General features: G+C 35.1%; 2 protein-coding genes and 1 long non-coding RNA gene across 3 annotated transcripts; 2 read left to right on the top strand and 1 right to left on the bottom strand.

Moving 5' to 3' along the window:
• Positions 1 to 1,565: 1,565 nt before the first annotated feature.
• On the top strand, positions 1,566 to 2,586 carry LOC126722476 (germin-like protein subfamily 3 member 2). Its single transcript, XM_050425634.1, has one exon. It carries the CDS (start codon positions 1,802 to 1,804, stop codon positions 2,447 to 2,449), a length of 648 nt encoding a protein of 215 aa, XP_050281591.1. The 5' UTR covers positions 1,566 to 1,801; the 3' UTR covers positions 2,450 to 2,586.
• Positions 2,587 to 14,149: 11,563 nt separating this feature from the next.
• Positions 14,150 to 17,591, top strand: LOC126722470 (uncharacterized). Its single transcript, XR_007654002.1, has 5 exons — positions 14,150 to 14,231; positions 14,326 to 14,522; positions 15,341 to 15,444; positions 16,528 to 17,062; positions 17,144 to 17,591. It is a non-coding gene; the product is annotated as an uncharacterized LOC126722470 (long non-coding RNA).
• Positions 17,592 to 18,051: 460 nt separating this feature from the next.
• LOC126722468 (protein trichome birefringence-like 36) lies at positions 18,052 to 21,350 on the bottom strand. Its single transcript, XM_050425627.1, has 5 exons — positions 20,888 to 21,350; positions 20,408 to 20,579; positions 20,130 to 20,311; positions 18,850 to 19,008; positions 18,052 to 18,536 (listed from the first exon to the last, which is right to left on the bottom strand). The coding sequence occupies exons 1-5, from the start codon at positions 21,214 to 21,216 to the stop codon at positions 18,233 to 18,235; spliced, it is 1,146 nt and encodes a 381-aa protein (XP_050281584.1). The 5' UTR covers positions 21,217 to 21,350; the 3' UTR covers positions 18,052 to 18,232.
• Positions 21,351 to 24,999: the final 3,649 nt, after the last annotated feature.

Below are 24,999 nucleotides of genomic sequence, written 5' to 3'. Positions count from 1 at the left end.
AACTGGAGAATAGTTTGTTTTTGATGTCTGATGAGTGATGAGAGTGGAGATAAAACTTGATAAATGTGAGATTTGAAAGCTCATTCCTGTGGGTACCTGTGAGGTGAACATGTGGTTGTGAACTTTTTTGGGTTTTTTTTTTATTTTTTATTTTTTTTTATTGTTTTATTTAATTTCCTTAAAGCTTGCACGCCACACAATTTTTTGCCATTCATAAGCAATAACATTGTTGGAGAAATTGAGACAAGAGAGTGGCTGCATTGCTGGAACTACCCTCTGTCTCCCACAAATTCAAGTTGAAGTCGTCAGTCGTCACTACCCTCTTTGCTGAAACCGGTGTTTTTGGTTATATTTGTTGTTCGGGTATTTCTTTGGTGAGGAGGAAGGGAATTTTTTGTGTTTTGGTTTTTGCTTGTAGGAGGTTGATAGTGAGTTTCCTTCTTGAGATTTCTTCTCTGTATTTGTTGAGAACCTCTAGAATTGTTTCTTTGGGTTTTTGTTTTGGGTATTAATGGAGGGTGGTTTTCTGGTTGTGGAGGCTGTGAGTGGGTCTTTGATAGTGAGAAGGGAGGATAAGGTTGGTGGTGGTTTCTCTCTCTTCTTCAATTTGTTGGACGTTAGAGATCTTCAGCAAATTCATCAAATTTTTGTACTATTTGGAGAATGAACAGTGACTTTTACTTTTATTTACCCACTTTTTCAAATACATTCCAACAGATTCTCTATCTCACTTAAATATTATTTTTTCATTCATTATTTATTCTTTTTTTAACAACTACACATCTTCCAACATTTTTTTATTCAACACATAATTATTATAATAGAAAAAATGTATTTGAAGAATGAACAGTAGCCCATCAGACTTGATGGGCTACTGTTCATTAACCAAAAAAAAAAATCCAGCTATACCGAAGCTGTTGGAGCATATACAGTACACAAAATCTCCAAATTTTAGCTAATAAAGCCGGATACCGATGCTCTTGGAGATGCTCTTAGTGATTTAAACAGCAAAATTAACGAATGGTTCAATTTGGTAGCTGTATAAAGTTCAAGGATTAAATTGGGCTAAAATAAAAGTTCAGGGGTGTCTTGGTATTTTTTAATTTATCTTTAAATATATTATTTTTATTTTAAAATAAATGATTACTATCAATTTTTTAAAAAAATATATTGAATTAAATGGACTTTAAAATAAATTTAAAAAATCTATATCTTTTTGTTTGACGGACAAAGACATGCATGTGAGGGTGTTCTCAAAGTGTCCATGTTTGACAGGCTGTAGGAATGGTATTATTCTTGTGAACTACTGTAACCAAAAAAAAAAAAAAAAAACAATGTCATTCTTCTTTTTTATTTATTTCCCCCATTTGTAGCAGTTGGAAAGTTCATGGATTTAAGTCAATTTTACAATATTACATTAAAAAAAGAAGTGTTTAGGTGAGGGATTTGTTTAGCATACCAAAATCTTTTGATATACGCGTTGTGCAATTATGTAAGCCATGAACACAACTCAACATCACTTTAATTAATCAGTCAATCAATCCTCCCACTAGAAAATGCCAACAGGCCTAGGCAAAAAAAAAAGCAATGCTATCCTCTCTGGACGTGCTAGTCTTTGTCCCCAAGCGAAGTCCACCATGAATTAGAAAACCACTGTCTATCTATACTCTATATATATATATATATATATATAGCAAGAAATTCATACTTATTATTCATCCAGTAATTAATAGGCTTATACTTCTCTCCGATTGGGGCAACAATTTCCTCTCAAAGACCATTCTTGATCCATAACCAAAGAATGCAAACAATGATCCAGAAAATTACACTTTTTTTAGCTTTTGTTCTCCTCCACAACCATGTAGTCTTTGCTTCTGACCCTGATCCAGTCCTAGACTACTGCGTAGCCATCAAAGAATCTGCAACTAGTAACCCCTCATGCAAGAACTCATCAGCTGTCACAGTTGAAGATTTCATATTCTCAGGCATAAAGACTCCTGGAAACTATCGGAAAACTGGCTTCGCATCTGTGGCAGTAAATTCAAATGTCTTTCCGGGATTAAACACGCTTGGTATGTCATTTGTAAGGGCAGACTTTGATGTTGATGGAATCAATGTGCCACATTTCCATCCTAGAGCAACTGAGACTGCTTTTGTGCTGGAGGGAAGGATTTATTCTGGATTCATCGATACTAGCAACCGGATTTTTGCCAAAGTGATCGAGAAAGGCGAGGTCATGGTGTTTCCTAGAGGTGTAGTACACTTTCAAATGAATGTTGGAGATAAACCAGCGACCATTTTAGGGAGTTTCGACAGCCAAAACCCAGGATTGCAGAGGCTCCCAACTGCAATTTTTGGTTCTGGAATTAAGGAAGAGCTTTTGGAGAAGGTTTTCGGATTGAGTTCTAAGGATATTGCCAAGTTGAGGAAGAGGTTTGCTCCCCACTGATTGAGCTGTGCACTCAAGTCAAACTTGTTTAAAATACTTCAAAAGTGCAGCATATGTTACGAGCTAAGTTATGTCTGCAAAAAATAATGTAATAACAGCATCTATATAATATTTATGACTTATAATTTTGGTGATTATTAGTGGACAGTTATGATATTTGGTGCTGCTTAGTGATTGTTATTATCCAGTTTTTTGAGACATCCGCAGGTTATTTCAATTAGTTGCTAGATTGATTGTTCTTCTTGATGTGGGGTACAAAACAATGCTATAAATTCAAGTAGCAAGATGATACATTGGTTAGGAGTGTTTTACAAGGCAAGAAATTCAAATGATTTTCTTTGAAGTTAAACTATACCATACCTATCAAGATTTTCATAGCTTTTTTAATTTACTTTTTTGGGGACTAAGATTTTCATATTTTACTCATTACATTGGTTACTCTGTTTTTATTCATCTTCTTATGACTTTGAAAGTAGGGACAGAGCCTAAACCTCAAGTTAGGGGGCCCAAAAAAAAAATCATTATGAAACTTCAAATAAACATTAATTTAGAATTAACAAACTGTTAACAAATATAAAGACACAAAATTGTTATTTCCTAATACATTATAACATTATAATGCAATCATTTATGAAAAGTGAATTCAATATGTTTTTTTAAATCTTCAAAATCATTTGATAATTTAATCCGAACTAAATGTCTCAATGATGTTCCTTTCAATAAATAACATCAAATCGTCTGTCAAAAACTCATCTTTCATTTTGTTGCAAAGTTAGTTTTGATGACATTTATAACTAAAAAGGCTGGCCAGTAGAATCTAGAAGAGTAAGTACAAGTGGGTAGTATTCTAATTTTCTAGTTCTCACTATCAAGTGGGTAGTATTCTGATTTTCTAGTTCATACTGAAGTACCGTACCACTAATAATAATAACAATAATAATTATAATAATAGTAATTAATAATTTTCATTGACATTTAAAATAAAGGGGTAATTATAATAAATTCACTCGTGGTTTGACCCAAATTCACAAGCTTATCTGTTTGAAAAATGTCACTTTACTCACCTGACATTTGATCAGTTAGCACCACATAATCATCCACAGATTTAACTTTCATCTTTATCATTCCCATTGCTTATAGTTTTCTTTCTCCAGACTCTTCCTCTCAAATCTCTTTTTCACTCTCTCTCTCTCTCTCACTAACGCAAAAATCATATCAGAACTCAGAGTACTCTCTTCAACACTACGTAAACAGAGGCATAGAATTTTCCTCACAAATCATAGCCATTCTCTGGTGAAATTGCTATTGACGATTTTGCTGTTGAGTTAATTTTTATGGGCATGCTAATTTTTTGGATTTTAGCAGTGGTGGAGCCACATGTAGACCCGGTGACCCCCAAAACTTCTAAATATTTTTTAGTTCCCCATATTATATAATATACTTACAAATATAGCCTAACAAAAAATACTACTTGACCTCTCAATTTTTTTTTTAATGTTTAAACTTTAGCGTAAGTTATAATCCTCCCAAAATATATGTCAAGTGTATATATATATATGGGTAGTATATTTTTGTGTGTATAAAATGTAAAAATATCTCTCCAACTATGATTTCTTTCTTAATATACCATTTAATTTTCAATTATTTTGATCATGTGTGTACAATTTTTAATTGATTTACTCACAATCTTGATGCAATATACTGTAACCAAATTGTTAAAAGGTAAAGTACATGATCATGAGATTTGAGAATTAAATATATAGACACATTCACAGGCAAAATTTGCCAAATAGTAGATTTTTAGAAAAATTTTTGCTACATAGTATGCGGATGAAACATTTTAGTTAGTTGGACTATTTTTGAAAATCAAGTTTAAGAAACTCGAGTTCCAACTCTTAGATGAAGTCTGAAAAGGACCCAAAAAAAAAAAAAAAAAGTGGAACTCGAGTCTAAGAAACTCGAGTTCCATTTGTACAGAACTCAAGTTTCCTAAACTCGAGTTCTGTGTGAAAAAACTTGGAACTCGGGTTTCAGAAACTCGAGTTCCATTTTTTTTTTTGAAAACAGTCTAACTAACTAAAATGTTTGACGCGCATACTATTCACCAAAAAATTTTCTAAAATCAGTCTGAATAGCAAATTTTGCCCACAATCACACTTATATAATATTCTTTTCAACCAAAAAAGATTTCTAATCAATAAATAAAATGTAAAAGAAGTGTTGGAGTAATTACATACAATTTATAAGCACACCCCCCAGTGGTGGCACCACGTTAAGCTCAGGGTGTTCCTAGGAACACCCTGACCTGAAAAAAAATAATTGTATATAATAATTAAAATTTTTTATTTGTTTACCCTTAAAAAAAATTAGGAACACCCTTAATCAAAATTAGAAACACCCTCATGCCTGATGCCCCCAATCACAAGAGCCAAAAAAAAAAAAAAAAAAAACAAACAAACAGATGGCAAGCCCAACATCAAGCCCACCTGCAAGCCCAATAGATTATAGAGGTAGCAAACCCATGGATTCTCAAAAAAAAAAAAAAAAAAAAAAAACCAAACCCCAATATATGTTGCAAATCACTAAATCAGAAAATCACAAAAGCAAACCTAAAGACAAAAACATCAACAGGCAACGCTGCAACACAAGCTAATAGACGAATCGGGCATCGTTGTATCGGAGATTGGTCAGCCAAGCTCTAGTCCAGAGCACATCGCATCGAGATTCGGGCATCGGAGATTGTCGATTGGTCACGTCGCTCGCTCGCCGATCGAAGATCGCTTGTCGCTCGCTCCTCAGACTCAGGCCTCCTTGCTCTGGTGCTCCCTCAAGATATTTCATTTTACTAACTTCTCTCTCTTTTTCTCTCTCTCTCTGTCTCTCTGTATCTCTCTCTCTCTCTCTCTCTCTCTCTCTCTCTCTGAAATCACTGAAATGAAATGAATGAGAGTCTCTCTCTCTCTCTCTCTCTCTCTCTCTTTATTCTTTAAGACTAACTTTATTCGATTCTTTTGAATTGTGATTGGCTGAAGCTTTAACTTTATTAATATTTTGCCCTGTTTTTGAATTTTTGGCTTTATCTTATCTGTTGGTGTTGGTGTTAGTGAGATATTAATTGTCTTTTAGTGTAATGTGTATTGTGCAACTAATAAACAATAATTTAATTAACCAATAATTAATTGGGGAAAACAACTAATAAACAATAATTAATAATTTAATTAACCAATACATTATAAAAGACTAACAAATTAAATTATGTTAGGCTAAACAATAATTAATAATTTTATAATTAATGAAACAACAATATAACAAATTATAGTTTATAAAAGACAAAAGAATTAATGAAACAACTAAACAATAATAATTAATAATTTTATTAATATTTCAAATGAACTTATAGTTTATTATTTATTCTTTTACTACCCTGAGAAAAATTTCTAGGAACTTATAAGAACACTTTAGGAAAATTCTTAGAGCCGCCACTACCTCCCTCCTTCTCTCTCCAAGAAGATCTTCTAGCTCTGCCACTAGATTTTAGATCCATAAATTTTTTTTATAACCTTTAAGAGAGGCAACAATATTGTTGAGGAGGACCGAGTGCAATTTTATTGCACAAACAAAATTGAGAAGGGTCCTAGCCCTATGCTAAAGAATGACTATATCACTATTTGAAAATATTATAATTTAGAGCGATGATAATTACACGTTACTTAAAGTACACAAGGTACAATTGTACACACAAATCACTTTTTGCATGGGCATCAATTTTCTCCCTAGCACCACTGTCTCTCTCCCGTGGAACAATATATGTATATATAGGAAAAGCACTACTAATTGCCACCGGACAGTATGATTTTAGAGAGAATCATAAAAGGCTACGCTAAAAATCCCCACTTTTAGTGCACGTTCCAACCTCCAACCCACATTATTATTCTCGCATGCTGTTTTGATTGGAGAAGCAAAAGGTTCTCAAAGTGAAGTGTACAGCAAGGTAGCTACCACTACAAAAGGTGAATGATAAATAAACAATATGATTTTTGTATGGATTTTGTTAATGAGCATTCATTTAAGAAATACTTCTAGGAAATTTTTATATAGAGAGAAAACATTTTTGATTGATTTTCACAAAAAAAAAAAAAAAACAATTTTGATTTTTTTGACAATATTTTATATATTTTTTCATAAAAGTGGTGTCCAAGTTTTTATTTATTTATATGATTTATTAATAAATGCCCTAAATGCATATAGACCCTTTCTTAAAATTTATACATAAATACACATTATAATCAAAACAATTTCTTTGTTATCAAGATGAAAAATAATCTTTTTTTTTTCAAGAACTCAAAAGGTGAGGTAAAGAAAACATTCATTCTTAAATAGCATTAATGTATATTAGAAAGTGACAATTATGCCAACGAGGTTGGTTCAGTTGGTAAGGTTCAAATGCTTTGCCCAAAAGGCCTAGGTTTGACCGTTTGAGAGCCTCCCCTCACCTAAACTTTTATTTGACCAAAAAAAAAAAATTACAAATATTATCAAAGTATATTTGAAATTGACAATTATTACATAAACAAACTTTATTAAAATCCAAAATTTCTCATCTTGTATCTTAAAAAGTATCACCTATCTAAAAATCTAAAAATGATACCAAATTCATAAGAAAGAGGACCTGTGATGGGAATCAAATCACTAAATCATATCAATTCAAATCAAAGCAAGAAAGAATAAGAGTCATGCCTTAGTGGTTTCTACATAAGATCATTTTTGTTGTGGAAGGGTCTTATCCTAATTTTTTTTCCTTTCAATGTTCAGACTAAAAATCTTTTTCAAATCCTCTGTTCTTGACAGGTTATGCCCTCAGGAAAGATTGAGATAAACTCTAGTAAGTTAGTAACAGTTACAATGTGGTTGAGTTGTTTTGGTGAAAAGAAGTCAGGTGCTCAGAATGTTAAGGTGATGGGAGGGAAAGATTTTGAAGATCCTGGATTATGGTTTTGAAGTAGCAAATAGAGAGGATAAAGGGGGTCTCATCAGCTAGTGTATGGGATGGATAGTTATGGGGATATGGTTGAGTTGTGGTAAATTGGCTGGATTGAGAGGTCAAGGGTAGAGTGTTAGTATATACGTTAATCTAGCTTATTGGACTTGGACCCAGTGTTACACAAAGAATATATGTTAATATACAGATTTTTCAATTTCTCTCTCTTTATATTCTTAACAAGTAGGATAACATAATTGTGGAATGGCAAGGACGGTTGTAATTGAGCCAATAATTTGCTATCAAAAGCAGTTTTGGGATTAAGGATTTGTAGAGTCTGTTTTATTTGTTCAAGAGTTGCAATATGTGATTCTAGTGAAAAACAGCACCATATCTTTGTACATCCCAAAATGAATATATATATATTGTCTATGATGTTAATAAGTGCTGTTATGAAGTGATGCTTGCTAATCTACAAAACTCTTTGGCCACAAAAATGAATAACATTTTATGAACTTATAATCAGTGGATAATCATAATGGTGCTAGTGTTAGCTATATAAATATGCTATTATATTAATAACAAATTATGGAAAATTAACAAGGAAAATATCATAATAGGCCTCAGGTTTATACATGGTTTCAAATTATGTATCAAGTTCTTAATTTTGTCAAATAAGGTCAATTTTGTGAAATTATTTTTATTTGAAACTTTTTATTTTATTAATTTTGTTATTCTGGGTAGAAATAGAATAGAGAAAAGCGGAAAATTATTCATATTATGAAGTTTCACCTAGATCTTGTTCACATAAATCAATTTGGTCATTATTGGACAAAGAGGGTAGAGAAATATAGATCCAATTAGAGAGAGAAAGCTTCACATATATTGAGAAAGAGATTGCTAGAAAATCAAAATTAATTATGTGAAATACAAATTTTGTCAATAATTTCTTATTTATCTTTGCTTGGTAACTATCTAAAATAATAAAAATGAATAACACAAATGAAGATGAGCTTCAAATTGAATCAGTTTCATAATTCTAAGATTCTAATTGACAAAATTAAACACCGAACACTTAATTTGAAATAGGATATAAAGTATAAACTTTTGAGATTTTTATATAACTTTTCCAATAAATCATGTTCATAGCATCGTACCTGTTAAGAATATAAAGTGTGAGAAAGACTGAATAGTCTGTATATTGATGTGTATAAAACAATGTACAATAGAGAGCCTTATATAGGCTAGATATGTGTGCAGTACAAGTAAAAGGAGTAAACTACAAGTACAGTATACTGGGCTAAAGCCCAATGGGCTAAACTAGTCTAAGCTATACACTAACATCCCCCCTCAAACTCGAGGTGGCAAGGAGGAAGCCAATTGGAGTTTGGATATAAGATCTCGAAGGCGACCAGGCGGGTGAGTCTTGGTAAAGATATCAGCAAGCTGGTCAGCAGAGGAGATGGAGAATAACTGGAGATTTCCTTTCTTAAGATGCTGGCGAGTGATGTGGCAGTCGATCTCAATATGCTTAGTGCGTTCATGGAAGACATCATTATGAGCAATGTAGATAGCACTACGATTGTCACAATAAAGAGGAGTGGCAGTGGGCTGTGGAGCATCCATGTCAGCCAAGAGCCAGCGAAGCCAAACAAGCTCACAAGTGGTGTTGGCAAGGGCACGATACTCAGCCTCAGTACTAGAACGGGAAACCACATCCTGCTTCTTGCTGCGCCACGAGACCAGAGAAGTACCTAACAAGAAACAGAAACCTGTGATAGAGCATCGATCAGTTGGATCACCTGCCCAGTCAGCATCTGAATAAGCATGAAGCTCGAGAGAAGATCGAGAGGAGTAATGCAGACCATGATAAAGTGTGCCTTTGACATATCGGAGAATCCGAAGAACAGCAGCATAGTGGACAGAACGAGGTGCATCCATGAACTTACTAACCATACCCACGGCATGTGAAATATCTGGACGAGTAACAGTGAGATAGATCAAACTGCCAACCAACTGACAATAGCGAGTAGCATCGGATATAGGTTCACCGTCCAAGGGTGTGAGCTTTGCATTGTATTCCAAAGGAGTGGAAACAGTCTTGTTATCAGTGACACCGGCTTTGGAGAGAAGATCAGAAGCATATTTAGCCTGGGAAAGATAGTATCCATCAGAGGATGAGGTAACCTCAAGCCCAAGAAAATAGCTGAGAGTGCCCAAATCTTTCATCTCAAAATGCTGACTAAGGAAGTTCTGAAGAGAGCGGATACCTGCAGAATCATCTCCAGTAATAATCATATCATCAACATAAAGAAGAATAAGAGTGATACCAGCAGAGGATCTTCGAACAAAGAGAGCAGTGTCATGAGGACTCGAAGTGAAACCCTGTTGAGCAACAACTGAGCTAAACTTTTCAAACCAAGCTCGAGGAGCTTGCTTGAGGCCATAAAGAGCACGGCGAAGGCGGCAAACTTGATTGCCTGAGTGTGGATAGCCAGGGGGTGGTTGCATGTACACTTCTTCATGGAGGTCTCCATTAAGGAAAGCATTCTTCACATCCATTTGATAAAGAGGCCAATGGCGAACAGCAGCCACAGCAATGAGACATCTAACAGATGTAAGACGAGCAACAGGAGCAAATGTTTCCTCATAGTCAATACCATACTCCTGAGTAAATCCCTTGGCAACTAGGCGAGCCTTGTATCGTTCAACAGATCCATCAGCCTTGGTCTTGATCTTGTAAACCCATCTACAACCTACTACAGACTGACCAGGAGGCAAATCAACCACATCCCACGTGTGATTCTTATGAAGGGCATCTAGTTCTTCATTCATAGCTTGCTGCCAAAGAGAGTTAGTATGAGCCTCACGATAGGTGTGAGGTTCATAGAGAGTGGCAAGAGCAAAAGAGCAATGATAATCAGTGAGATAAGGGGGAGGAATGCTTACCCGAGTGGAACGACGAAGTTCAGGACCAATAGGAGACTCAGGAGAGGGTGGTGCCACAGGATCCAAGACAGGCGGGTCATATGCCGAAGACAGAACCGGAGATGAGTCGTCTGGAGAGGCAGTCGATGCTGAAGAATCCTCCACAAGTTCAGGATAGAGAGGGAGGAAAAGATCAGTAAAAATGGGAGACTCTGAGGAAGAAGATGTAGGAAACTGCTGAAGGCTCGTGAAAGGACGATGTTCCCAAAACTCAACATGACGGGAGACACGAAGGCGATGAGAAATGGGATCATAGCAGCGAAACCCTTTTTGAGACACACCATAACCAAGGAAACAACAGAGACGAGTACGAGGTTGGAGCTTTGTTCGTTCATGAGGAGGAAGAGAGACAAAGCAAGCACAACCAAAAACCCGAAGAGAGGAGTAGTCAAGAGTTTGACCATAGAGAAGCTCAAATGGTGATTTGTTGTGTGTAGTTGGTGAAGGAATACGATTAATAGTGTGCACAGCAGTGAGTGCGGCCTCACCCCAAAATTGCTCAGGAAGAGAGGCAGAAATGAGAAGGGTGCGGACAACATCAAGAATGTGACGATGTTTTCGTTCTGCACGACCATTTTGTTGAGAGGTGTAAGGACAAGACCGCTGAGGAAGAGTACCATGCCTGTCTAAAAAGGATAGGAAAGATTTATCATTATATTCTTGAGCATTATCTGATCGAAAGACTTTAACGGTGCGATTGAACTGTGTTTCAATCATTTTATGAAATGTTTGATAAATAGACACAAGTTCAGACCTATGGTGAAGCAGATAAATCCAAGTATACCGAGAAAAATCATCCACAAATATGACAAAATATTTAGATCCCCCCTCAGTGGGAACAGGTGCAGGACCCCAAATATCAGAATGTATAAGATCAAAAGGAGCAGAAGAAAATGAGTCACTTTTATTAAATGGCAATTTTGTTTGTTTGCCAAAATGACAGGAAGTACAATCAAATTTTGAAAACTGAACTGAACCTAAATGACTTTGAGAAGCTAATAATTGAAGACGAGATAAGGATGGATGACCAAGACGAGCATGCCATAGATCAGGTGAGGAGGTGGCAGTGGTAGCAGCTGCAGAAACAACTTGTGAAGGAATCTTCAAGTCATGAACCTCAAACATGCGACCAACCTTACGGCCTGTCCCAAGCACTTGACCCGTCCGGGGATCCTGCACATCCACACCATGATTAGTAAATAGAAGATCTACGCCTAATTCGCAAAGTTGACCAACAGAAAGCAAATTGAGGGATAACTTTGGAATATGAAAAGTGTCACTAAGGGATAAACAAGGAGAAGAGATTGTTCCTTTATGACTAACGGGCATAGGAGTTCCATCAGCAGTGTAAATGGTGATTGGATGTTCTAAGGATGCCTTATCAGAAAATTGGGATTCATCAGGAGTCATATGGTTACAACATGCAGTATCAAAAAAACCAAGGTTGTTTACCTGAGGTGACAGAAAGGGCAGTGGAAGTGCGGGATAAAACCTGTTGAACTACTGCCTCAATATCAGCCGTAGTAAGTGAGGAAGCCAAAGATGGACCTGTAGGAACCGATGGATCTGAAGGACATACAACAACTGCCTGAGGAAGAGAAGCTTTATTCTGCTCTTGCACAAATTTCTGTAACTTACGACAAACAGAGATGTCATGGCCTTTGGCACGGCAAAACTTGCAGTGAGCACCTTTGGAAGACTGAGAGGTGGGACGCCCGGAGTTTATTCGCGGAGGAGCAGTGAATGCAATAATGGGAGGCTGTGGTGAGGGTGTAGCCAAGACATGATCAGATGATGTCATGTGATAAGTGGGCCGACGATTCTCCTCAGAAATGAGCTCCTTTATTGCAGCATCAAGAGAAGGAGTAGGAGACCGACTAAGTAGAGAAGCCCTAGTAGGCTCAAAATCCTCACGTAAACCCATCATGAAGTGCATAAATCTACGGTGATCCCGATATTTGACAAAGAGCTCAATGTCCTTAGAACACACCAGTGGAGGATCTGCAGCAGAGAGTTGTTCCCACATAGTAGAAGTCTGAGAATAAAAATCAGAAATAGACTGACCTGTCTCTTGGCGCATTTGATAAAGCTTTGATTCAATGTGAAACTCCAAGCTTGAATCATTAGTGCAGTTATAACGATCGACCAAAAATTTCCAAGCAGCCTCAGCAGTTTCAAGACGAGGAAGAAGATTATGAATGGAGGGAATAGAGGTATAGATAAACCAAGATAAGATCTTACTCTGAATACTCTCCCATTCTTCTAGACGTTCTTCATAATCATCTGTTGTAACAGCAGTCTTGGAAGACTCTTCAGCAGCTGTGGCTTTGGACTTAGGGTTTGGTACTGGCTTAGGAATTGAACCAGTCACATATCTCCACAGTTTACGACCCTTGAGAAAGACGGTCATATTCTGAGACCATGCATGATAGCTAGTAGGACCATCCAACATGATGGTGATAGGACGTATGATATCTCGTTCACTTTGTTGAGCCATAATGAAGAAAATGACCAAAAAGTGATATTTAGATACCTCAAATGCAGAAACGAAGCCCAAAATCAGAATCTACGTGAAAAACTGAGCAAGATAGGTCCTGTTGAAAATTTTGACTTGGTCAACGGTCAACGGTCAAGTCAAAGTCAACGGTCAAGTCTGGTCCAGTCAACGGCTGACGTGTGCTGACGTGGTAGGGCGACGTCATACTAGGGCTGACGTGGCAGTTCGCGAAACGAAGCTGGCGCGTGGGGCGCGTGTAAGCACGTGTGGCACGTGGAGGAAGTCTGGTCTGGCGCGTGGGCCGCGTGAGTGCGAGTGACGGCACGTGGTGGCGTGTGGCGGCGCGTAGAGCGCGTGCTCGTGAGGCAGAAAATTCAGGCGGCGCGTGGAGGCGCGTGTGATGTGTTTTCTGGCCGTTCTTGGTTGGGTTTTGCTCGGGATTGTCTGTTTTGTCACTCAATGCCTTTGCTTTGACAGTTGGATGAGCAGAACAATGAGATCCGAGATTTGCTGGGACTGTGGGCGTGACGGCGGTGACTCGCTTCTGACAGTGGCTACTGGATGAAGGCGAGGGCAGCGGAAGAACGCCGGAGATGTCCACAGGAACCAGAAAGTCAGAGGATTGGCTCTGATACCATGTTAAGAATATAAAGTGTGAGAAAGACTGAATAGTCTGTATATTGATGTGTATAAAACAATGTACAATAGAGAGCCTTATATAGGCTAGATATGTGTGCAGTACAAGTAAAAGGAGTAAACTACAAGTACAGTATACTGGGCTAAAGCCCAATGGGCTAAACTAGTCTAAGCTATACACTAAAAGTACCTAAGGTATAAATCATGTTTTCTATTTTAAGGATAATTAAATTTGATGCAATCATGTATATGAATTTAATCAAACTTTTAAGATAGGTTCTATAAGCAATTACATAAGACGAGGGGACAAAATTATGGTACAGTGCTTATAAGGGGCTATTACTTTAAATATGTTTTTTCTCTTAAAATTCAGTCATGTAACTATATTTAACTTAAAATACAATGAGAAAAAAGTTATATAGCTTAATGAGTAAAATTTAAAGAACAATATTTAAGTATTTTTCCAAAAAAAAAAAAAAAAAAAATCTAAGTATTGATTTGTGGATTTCAAAAGAATGGGGTCCACCCCATGCATCCCAGCTGATATGCGTTGACCAATTTATGTTTTAGACTTTAGAAAGTAAACGACAGACAAAGCCAACAAACTTCATTTCCACTGCTTTTGAAACTCTCTCATATCACAGGAACATGGCAAAGAAACCTGTCAAGTACTAGTGGTACAGGTACTCTGTCTCACTCACTCTCTGTGTTTTATGTACGTATGTATATAATATATTTAAGAATGTAATTCTGAATTGAGTGTTGGGTACGTACAAGGTGGACGCGTTCACTGACTCAGCTTTCAAGCAGCAGTGTGTTTTTTAGAAGAACAGAGAGATGAGCAATGGTTGCAAGCTGTGGCCGCTGAGTTCAACACCCCAATGACTTGTTACTTGACTCGGTCAACTGGGTCCGACTCTCTTGGCTCGCCCAATCCTAGGTTCCGTATCAGATATTTCACTCCATTCGCTGAGGTCACTTCTTATTTTCACTTCTACTTTTAAAAACAGTTTGTTTCCTAGTTCTATCTTTGGAAGATGTTCTTAGTCACATAGAATAATATGGAAGAAAAAAAAAAATACAAGAGACCGAACTTAACTAACCACTAAGGCTTTGTTGTTGTTGTTGCCTTAGGGGGTGTTCTTAGTTCATCTTATTTTATTTAAATTTTAGACTTTTGGATTAAGAATTATAGTCAAATGATTAAATTTGCTACTTCTTTTTAAAACAAGTAGCTATTTATCTTGTTTTATAATTTCATGCGGTGGGCTCAACTTATTTCGGTGAAGTCCAAGTTACATGTGAGATGAGAGAAAGTGTTGAAATAATAGTGTATTGGACAATTCTGTGTTTGGTCTCACTTATTTGAGGGAGTCTAGATCACACATGAGATAGAATGATAGAAGAAGCCAAGAAGGGTTAAATGATGATAAAAAAGTTTATTACTATACTTCTAAAAAAAAAAATTGTGATAGGGAGCATTATTTTACTTGTATGTGATTTAAGTGCATTATCTTTGTTAGATTCAATCATAGGATTAGATATAACTTGTTGTATTTACGATTGTTTGTTTACTCATAAAATTGAACAGCATATCATGATCTAATTGCATGCAAGTGTTTTCCTACGTTTTATATTGATATGAAATGATTAGTGCTGCATTTTGGGTTCTAATTGGCGTGTGCCTGCCTTAATCATTTATCTAATTGAGGTTTTTATAATATACTAACTGCTAAGAAATTATTGATCAGAAGTAATTAATACAATAAATATTTTGAATGCCTTTTTGCAGATTGAGCCTCAAACTCGGATCGAAGATCGGTCTTCCTTGCCTCGACGTGCTGCCTGACGGCGCCGCCCCTCAGCCTCAAGCCTCCTTGCTCCCTCAACCTCAAAGTATTTCATCTCTGTCTTAGTCTCTCTGCTCTTTATCTAAAGAGTGAAGAATGAAAGTGAAAAAATTGAAATTATGAAATGAGACTCAGACTCTCTCTCTCTCTCTCTCAGACTTTGAACTGTGATTGTCTGTTACTTTTGCCTTTTGCTTAGCTTTACTTTATAAATTTTTATTAATATTTGCCCTTGTTTTCGGAGTTATCCGTTAGTGTTGGTGTTAGTGAGATAAATTAATTGTCTTTTAGTGTTGGTGTTGGTGTCTTTTGGTGAGATACAATTAATTGGCTTTATCTGATTGACTCTAGTCTTGTAATTGGGGGCCATGGGGTATTGGGGCTTGTGTGTTGAATTGGGGGGTGGATGGGGGCATGGGGCCAGGGTAAATGCACATGGGGTGTGTGGCTGTGTGCTAGTGCAGCAGTGCAACTAATAAACAATCATTTAATTAACCAATAATTAATTGGGGAAGCAACTAATAAACAATAATTAATAATTTAATTAATCAATACATTATAAAAGACAAACAAATTAAATTATGTTACTATGTTAAGTTAAACAACAATTAATAATTTTATAATTAATGAAACAACAATATAACAAATTATAGTTTATAAAGACAAACAAATTAATAAAACAACTAAACAACAATAATTAATAAGGATTTACTAGAAAAATTCTGGGGAAAAATTCTAGTAAGAATTTTCTAGTAAGGATATAACAAAACAGTGCTTCTTAAGGAACTCTCTGGGAAAAATTCCTAGAGCCGCCACTGCTTGAATGGTGCTTTTGTGATTGATATAAAGAAAACTACTATTAATGATATCCTCTTTGTAATGTTCTTGAAATCAACTTTATATTTGTTTTCCTTTTCTTCTGTACATTAGTTAGTATCTTATTTATCTTCAATGATATATGCATTCCAAAACTTTCAAAAGATTAATGTTTACTTAAAATGAATGACATGAACAATTAATTTGGTGTCTCATTGGTTGATCCAAGTGAAAACCATGACTTTCTTGCTCAAATCTTTGGACTTGGATGTTCTTTGTAAGTACTCAAGAGTCAAGCTTATCAATTTTGCAGGTTGTACTCCCATCAGGAGAAAGTATGGTTAAAATACAGCCAGTGTCTGATACTATACGTAAATGTCCTGGAATGGAGATAATAGTTTCAGGGGTTGCTCCCTCAGGGTCTGGGTTTGATTTTTACAGTCGGTTCTTTTGCCCAAAACTTGGGATCAATGAGGTAAACTATGTCAGCCTTTGGTCTCAGCATATTGCTATGTTTGTGAAGTGCATGATGTTATAGCTAAATATCTATTGCATCTCTTTACTGTGCTAATAATATATTTTATAATTTTGTTAGCATGATCTCTTGAGATATATAATTCAACAAGTTGTGGAAGGGACTTTTGTAAGGTCAATAATGTTTAATGTAATAATTATTGCTTGAAGTTGAAGAATGGAATTATGATGCTAATGCCATAAACAAAAAAGAGATGTTATTTAACCTCATTTTATCCTTACTCTTTCCGGCTCCTGTTTGTGGAAATGCATATTATGCCTTGGCACCATACTGGAGCAAGAAACTGGGGAAGTGTGATTTTGTTGCGTATCAGGTATTTTCACCATCTCTATCGCAAACTCATAATTGTAATTTTGTCTTGGTCGTAATAAATAACAATGTTTACTCCGTTCAGGCATCATCTAGAAGTGGAGTGCTAAACATTCATCTAGACGAACAAAACGAGAGAGTACTACTGCGAGGAAAAGCTGTCACTGTCATGGAAGGGTCTCTTTTAGTTTAAACATTTTTGAATTAAAACACTATATTGCATATGTTTTACAATTGAAATAAATGTCTATAACTGTATGGAAGAATCCCCTGGAGCTGGAGTTGAAATTTCAGATTGTATAGCTTTTTTGCTGAAAAGATTGTATAACTGATTTAAGTTCTTGTTTGTATGTATATATATTACAAGGAAGAAGCCTAAATAGCTAGAGAGTGTGCGGTAAGATTTACATGCCTTAGAACAACCTCGTTTTTTCCCAACTGTCAGAGAACTAGGTGGCTACCATTGATATTCTCATCATTATTTTAACAACTTGTAAAGATGATAAGTTATGATTATATTAAATTAATATCTATTTCACGAGTCTATTACTCATACCATTTTTATAATATACTAATTACAACAAGTCAAATAATACCAACAATTATGAAAAATGTTATATGGATAGACTTATTGTTAAGTACATGGTATTTAATGCTCAATTAATCTTATATTTGAAAGATTTTTATTTTATTTTATTTTTTATTCATGCATTATGCAGGCATAGATTTTGACCCGCAACCTAACCCTTCACCAATTTGAGGAGAAAACTCCATTTTAGACAGAATAACCTTAGAAGGTTTTATTTTTCTAGTACTTCTTTCTTTATTTTCTCTGTTCCCTTTCTTTTAGCACTTTTAAATATAAGTACACATAAAACTTTCAAATAGGATAAAAGTTCACCACAAACTTTCAACCTTTTACTTGAAGTCACATGTATGTATAGAGAGCTATAAATTAACATCTAGCATTTTTAATTTACAAAGGACACCTGATGATTCAATATCTTTTGGAAATTAGAGTCACATTCAAGACATATAAAGCATTATCCATCTCATAACACTAAACATCACAAGACACAGCACCATAATTAACCATGACAGGCACTAAGATTACAAAACAAACACGAATTAAAAAGTCATTCTAACAAACCTCACCTAATTTATCTTACAGAGCTCATTCTTTGAGCAAATCATTCAACAACTCATTCCAGATATCAGGCACCCCAGGAAGGCACCAATGGCTGCAGTCAGAGGAAAAGTCCCTTGGATGCTGCTTCTCTGCTTGGTCCATTACCCTTCCATACACAGAAGGGTGCCCATCTCTTCGAAGGGCTGACATTGTCGTAATATCCTGAAGATATACTGGAAATCTCATCCTTCTCAACACCCCTTGTAGTACTAGCATTTGTCCAGGAACATGCTGGTGGCTCAAGAAAGCTAGAGGCTGCTTTTGGTTATAGCATTTCCATCCATTTTCTCTGCCAAAAAATGAAAAGATATATCAAATTAAAATGACTTCCACAGAAAATAAAAGAAATAAATAAGGGCTTGGCTTGTATCCATTATACTAGATGTGACACAAATATGACATATGTCCAAAATTGGTCACATGTCAACCTTATATCTCATTTAGTGCATTAGACGCGACACAGACATGACACGTGTCCAAAATTAGTTACGTGTCGTATCCTGTCCAATGCACTATTTTGCCCAATATTAAAAAAAGAAAAAAAAAAAAAAGAAGAAAAAAAAGTGAAGTATATGATTTGCATTAGAAATTTCATTAAGTACCTGTTATGTCTAGGTGACATGCTTCGGAAAATGACTTTGGTTTTGCGAGGGTCTAGATTCAAGTCTACCCATCTAGCCCATGTTGTGAGTCCTTTCTCGTATGCAACCATTGGATTCATACTTTTAAATAGGCCATTTCCCTCCATGAAATAGTCCCACCTAAAATTGTTTGTAATCCTCACTTAGAATCATGAATTCTTATGATCAAAAGATGAATAAATAAATAACAAAAAAATTAGAATCATGAAAGTATGAAACCCTTGAGCATACTATTGCATGATAAATAAAATTGAATTCAATCATTACACAGAAAGCCTTTTAATGACAAGATTTAAACTATATCGTTAGTGAATTTATTTGATTACTTAGGAACTGGATGAGTTAAACTCGCATGCCTGGCCATTTAAAAACACCTGTATCCCCTTCTTACCCACAAAAAAAAAAAAAAAAAAAAAACACCTGTATCCAAAAATTGGCAGTAATTTTAATATTTCCCTTTTCCATTTTATATACAGAATATATTGAAATGCCAAAATGCAAAATTTTCTCTAGCCTCACTAACTATTAAACTTCCCACACATACGGACAAAGAATTTAGGGCAAATTAGACTCCTCTCCCTTGAGGTTTGGGGGAATGACATTTATCCCTAAACCTGAAAGGAAAAAAACGCTCCTCTTCCTTAACGTTTGAAGAAAATAACATTTCACCCATTCCGTTAACATTATCAATAAAATATTCCAAATTGTTAACAGATTCTTTTTCCACAGTTTAACCATTGTTAGTAAAAAGGCATTCATATAAAAACATGGAAAGAGCATATTATAAAACATGTTAAAACATATTTTTTAGTTGATTTTAGTCTTTTTTTTTTTTTTTTTTTGGTAAACTAGTTGCTTTTAGTCACACCTTACCAATTGATATTATTTAAGTTTGATGATTCTTGGATTTTTTAATTGCCCATCTCAGGCTCTCACCAATGCTCTGCTTCAAAATTTATGAGATAAACGTGGAGGGTAATTCTGGATTTAGCAAAACTTTTAAGGGTAAATGGAGTGTAATTTTAGAAATCTGTCCTTAACCAAAGGGCAGGTTAGTATACAATATTTTTAACTTTAATTTAATTTTGTTTGGTTAAATGAATGTTAATGGGGAAAATGTTTTTTCTCTTCAGATTTTTGGGGGGAGTGTCATTTCCTCAAACCTCAAGAAAATGAGTGTAATTTTCTCAATAATTTAATGAAGAGTGAAAAAGGAGTGGGTGTTGAGAAATTTGTCTTACGAACTCCATTGATCAGAATGAGTCCACCAGTGAGCTGAATCAAACACAAGGATGTCAACCCCTCTCCAATACTTAGCATTATCTTCTATCAGATCCAAATGTAAGATTCTCTTGTTTTGAGGCCCTTTCTTCAATTCCACTAGTAGTGGTGCCCAGCTAAACTCAATTGATGTCTCAAAATCCTGTATTTGAATATTATATACCAGTGTTACATATAATTGAAGGGCAATTATGATAAACAAGTTCAAAAAGGTTATCATCTTTATGTATAAAATTACCATAGCATGGAAGGCCATGGAAGGACCACTGTACGTCACTCTCTTTCTACCAGTTGGAATAACTCCTTGTACTAAGCAGACAAGAGATTCCCATTGATTCCTCATTATAGAGTCACCCACCAGCATTATTCTTTTCCTTCTCATTCTTCCAAGAAAATTCAATGCATCAAATCTGTACCATGATGATTACTCTATTTTTAGCAAATATAAATGTGAATGAGTAGTACTTGTTCATTTGTTGCCACAACCAGGATATAATTGACAACATATAACAAATATAACAAACACTAAGCAGAATTGTGATGGCAACAGTATGGAGAAAATGCAATAGCTAATATGCAACATGTCAGGCATGTTTTGCTTATCAACATTGTCACAATTAGCATAGAAAATGAATAGCACCCTCAGTGATTAATCACTGATATGTCTTAAAGTATATATACTATGTGAACTAATTTACACATTTTTTTCTCCATGTACCTTGGAATAGAACAACCTTGAGGCTTCCACTTCCACTTCTCATAGTCAGAATCCGGCCGTCCATTTTTCTGACAAGTCACTGCTGTACTAAGATATGGGCAACTTGAGTCATAGAGAGGATAGGATAGATCATAAACCCATTTGCCAGTAGAAAAGTCACATTTGTTTCTTGAATCATGGCGGCTCTGCACCATGATTACTTCGTTGTCTTCCTCGTTGAGCCATGACTCGTCGTCTAGCTCAAGTTCCGATGATTCACCATGAAACAAGCATAGAAAGATACTGAGGAAGAGGATAAAGCAGAGGAGTTGAAACTTTGGTTTAGCCATTGATGCGAAAGGGAAGCTTGGAGTGAAGGTTCCCAAGTGAAGAAGCACCTTTTAAGTTGGAAGGACGTTATGTTGACTCTAGTGTTCCATTAAGGCATGACTTGCGCTGAGTGGACCACATGCAGTGTTCTTTACTTCTTTTTACTCATTGCCGTTGTTTCCTCTAATTGATGTCTATGATTTCTTGTCATCATTGGAGCGACCACCACATAGGATATACATGGTAATGGTAGTAACGTCTTCTCAGTAACTGATCAATGTTTGATAATTGTGTAAACTTTGTTATTACCCTTTAATGAAATGAAAATGTTCTAGCTCGATATTTTGACAAAATAAATGTTTGATATGGTTTAAGTATTAATTCTTTTTGGATAATTTTAAAATGAGAGGAGGATTCAAATCCTAAAAGTCTGTTTGGTTTCAAAAAGTGGTGTATCTACTTTTTATTTTCTGTATTCTATATTTAAATCCTGAATTTGAATTAAGGGTGTCCAGATCTGACCTACACCCGCCGAATCAACCAAACCGCTTGACCCTTACCCAATTTCAACCCAAACTGATGTCCCGTCAGTCAGTAGTAGGTTTCCGCCTCCAAGAACTGACGCAAGCGAGTAGAGTGGTGGGTTTTCTTCTCCAAAACCTGAGCTAACTGATGCTATATACGAAATCCAACCAACTTCGGCAAGATCAAAGCTCGAATCTAAGGAGATCCAGCTAGATCTGGTGAGATTTAGCTAGATCCAGCCAAATCACAGCAAAATTCGGCGATTTTTTGCTGATTCTAGTGACATTTGCAGACTCTGGTGACTTCCACCACTGATAGAACTAACTTGAGCACCACCCAAACCCAAAATCGACTTAACCGATTGATGTTGGTGGTCGGTTTTAGGTCCCTCTGCCCTCCACCCAATGCTAGTGGGTTGGGTCCAAAACTGAACCGGCCCGACTCGTGGACAGTCCTAATTTGAATATAGAAAAAAACACTAATTTTCACATTTGGTAAATTGTTTTGGATACATAATTTGGGTATAGAATATATTATATCTAAGTCTAGTTATTGTTTTCTTTTTTTTGTTTTAAATGTAACTTTTCTTGCTTACACACAATCGCATCACTCAAAAAAATATTTTTGTGTTTTCACAATATTTACGAATATGCCACCATATTTGTATTCATAGAAAATGAAAATGCTGAAAAGTTATTTTCATTTTTTGTATTCAAATCCAACTTTTAGGATATTGAAAATGAAAATTGAGTACAAATGTTAAAACCAAACCAATTTTTTAGTAGTGGATCTCACAAAAAACTAAAAATAAATACAGTGCATTTTTTTTTCACCTAACCAAATAGCTTCTAAACATTTCTGTTGAAAACATCAGTTAATGTCATTAAATTACAAGACCCTCAATTAGTTTAGGTATTGTAAAGTGAAAATTTTGTTTAATTGAGCTTTTCTAGTAAAACGAATATTGATGATTATATGAGAGTACTTAAAAGAAATAACAAGAGTCGAGCCTCTTTATTCTTTTTCTTTCTTAGAAAACTTTTCAAATCCAAAAAAAAACTCACGTCCTATCATTAATGTTACATGAAGTTACGATAAATGAAGTGCCAATAGGACTTAATTATATCACAATCCTGTGTCATTTTTATGAGGAAACCGAACTTGCAGGTGTCTTTCTTTTTCTTTTCCCTTTTTATATCATAAGTCCCGCCATGTTCTCTACTGTATGGTGATGTTTAGGACTTTCTCTTTATTGTGTTTTATGGATTTAAAAGAGAGAAAGATAAAGCAAAAGAGTTAGGTTGGTTTTTGGTGGTTAAAATAGAAACACTTAATGATAAAAAAGAAAAGAAGAAGCTTTAGACCCGAGAGTTACGGGCATGTAGGCCATGGGATAATGACTTCTATTGCTTCTTTCGATGTCAAAAAAGATTAAAGGGATGACCACACAACCAAAGTGAGCACTGAGCATGCTCCAACTGAAGAACCACTGCACATTGTTATTATATATCTTTCTCTCTTTTAAGTCAAAAGTTTTACCCAACCCTCATAATAAAAAAAAAAAAAGTTTTACCTAACCATACCTAGGCATTATGACCATGGAAATTTATTCCCCCATTCATCGACAATGGTGCGAACTATACTAAATGGTAAAAATGCTCAAATATGGTAAATAAAAAGAACTATTGGGGTTAGTTTGGCAAAAATTAAAAAGTTAGCTTATTTTACTATTCAGTTTATTTTTGCTACTATTCATGGATTCCACTACACTTTTTGGTACTATTCATGAGTCTTACTGTACTATTTCAGCTAACTTATACATTTATCTATAGTACTTTCAGTAAAAAGTTTTTAATTTCAACAAAATAAATGGATCCCAAACACACCCTTTGGTGTGCGTTTTGCTTCAAATTAAAAAACCAGCTTATTTTTATTACTATTCATATGCCTTATTGCATTTTTTGATATTATTCATGGGTTTCACTGTATTATTTTTGCTAACTTTTACCTTTATTTATACTACTTTCAATAAAAAGTTTTCAGTTTTAGCAAAATAAGCAGATCCCAAATAAACATTTACTCTACGGAATAGTTTTGAAATTAATGATGGAAATTAATTTTACTAAATGAACTCTTGCTTGGAGGTGTGCATAGGAGGATTACCGAATGCGAGCCTACCAAAGAATGGAATGGAATGGATAATTCATAAAATAATGGAATGAAAATTGTCTATTTTCTTAATAAGTTTGGGAGTTTATTAAAAAAAATGAAAAAAAAAATAGTTTAGTTTTTACCATTCACCTCTTTTTTTTTTCTTTTTTCTTTTTTCACAAAATAAGGATAAATTTGGTGTTTAATTTCTATTGATTAAAGTATAGGTGTTCCACCCGCTACTCATTCAATCTCTTTTAAAATTTTACTACACTTCCATGTAATTTAATTTGAATGTCTCTGAAATGGGCCCCAAATTTTTTTCTTCAATTGAGTGCATCTCTATTCTTAAGAAGCAGTAAGTTCTACTTAGCTCAATTGGTAAGGTTTTTTTTTTTTAATTTTTTAATTTTTTTTATTGTTGAATAAAATTTTTAATTTAAATCCTGTTTATACTAAAAGCCAATTGATCTCTTAACCTAATAATAAATAACAATTATCATAAAACATGTATCATAAGTTTAAGTCCTATCAAGGTTTGCCGTCCATAACAAGGTTCCTAATCAACTTTTCTAAAGTGGATCCCACTGTAACAATGTAATGCAATCTTCTGTTGTTGTGTTTGATCTATTATGATTGGAGTGCATAACGTGGGTGGCAATCTTCTTCCTTCTCAATCTAAGTAAAAGGGAAATTTGATTCCAATTCGTTCTTTTATTTTTTATTTATTTATTTATTTTTAAAGATAGATAATGGGGAAGGGGGAGCTAGGTAAGGTTCAAACTATGACATTATCACTTGAACTTTTTTTTTTTTTTTTGAGAGAGAGAGTTTTAACCTATGACGTCATTCCTGATAATAGTTTTTTATCATCAGACCAAGACACTTATCGGTTTTTGGTGTAGGCGAAGATTGAACCTCAAATCTTTTATTCAACCATCAGAAACTTTATCAATTGAGCTAATTGGAACCCACATTATCACTTGAACCTTAATCTTAATCAATTAAGAAACTTTATTAACTGGACCAATGACACCTTTAATGCAATGTAATATTTTTACTCGTGACACCTCTAAGGTAATGTAATTTTTTTTCTCTGTTAATCTTAGTAAATAGGATTTTTGTTT

Source organism: Quercus robur, chromosome 4, assembly GCF_932294415.1.
Source record: "Quercus robur chromosome 4, dhQueRobu3.1, whole genome shotgun sequence".
In the NCBI taxonomy this organism is placed as follows: Eukaryota; Viridiplantae; Streptophyta; class Magnoliopsida; order Fagales; family Fagaceae; genus Quercus; species Quercus robur.
This window is presented reverse-complemented; position numbering and strand designations above follow the sequence as displayed.

What these genes read in the sequence shown, in the direction of transcription:
- LOC126722476 (XM_050425634.1), top strand. Translation starts at nt 1,802, where the DNA reads ATGCAAACAATGATCCAGAAAATTACACTTTTTTTAGCTTTTGTTCTC.
- LOC126722468 (XM_050425627.1), bottom strand. Translation starts at nt 21,216, where the DNA reads ATGGCTAAACCAAAGTTTCAACTCCTCTGCTTTATCCTCTTCCTCAGT. An exon ending in CAAGGTTGTTCTATTCCAAG is followed by an intron (nt 20,580 to 20,887) that starts GTACATGGAGAA and finishes ATCATGGTACAG; the next exon opens with ATTTGATGCATTGAATTTTC. An exon ending in CATTCTGATCAATGGAGTTC is followed by an intron (nt 19,009 to 20,129) that starts GTAAGACAAATT and finishes AAACAATTTTAG; the next exon opens with GTGGGACTATTTCATGGAGG.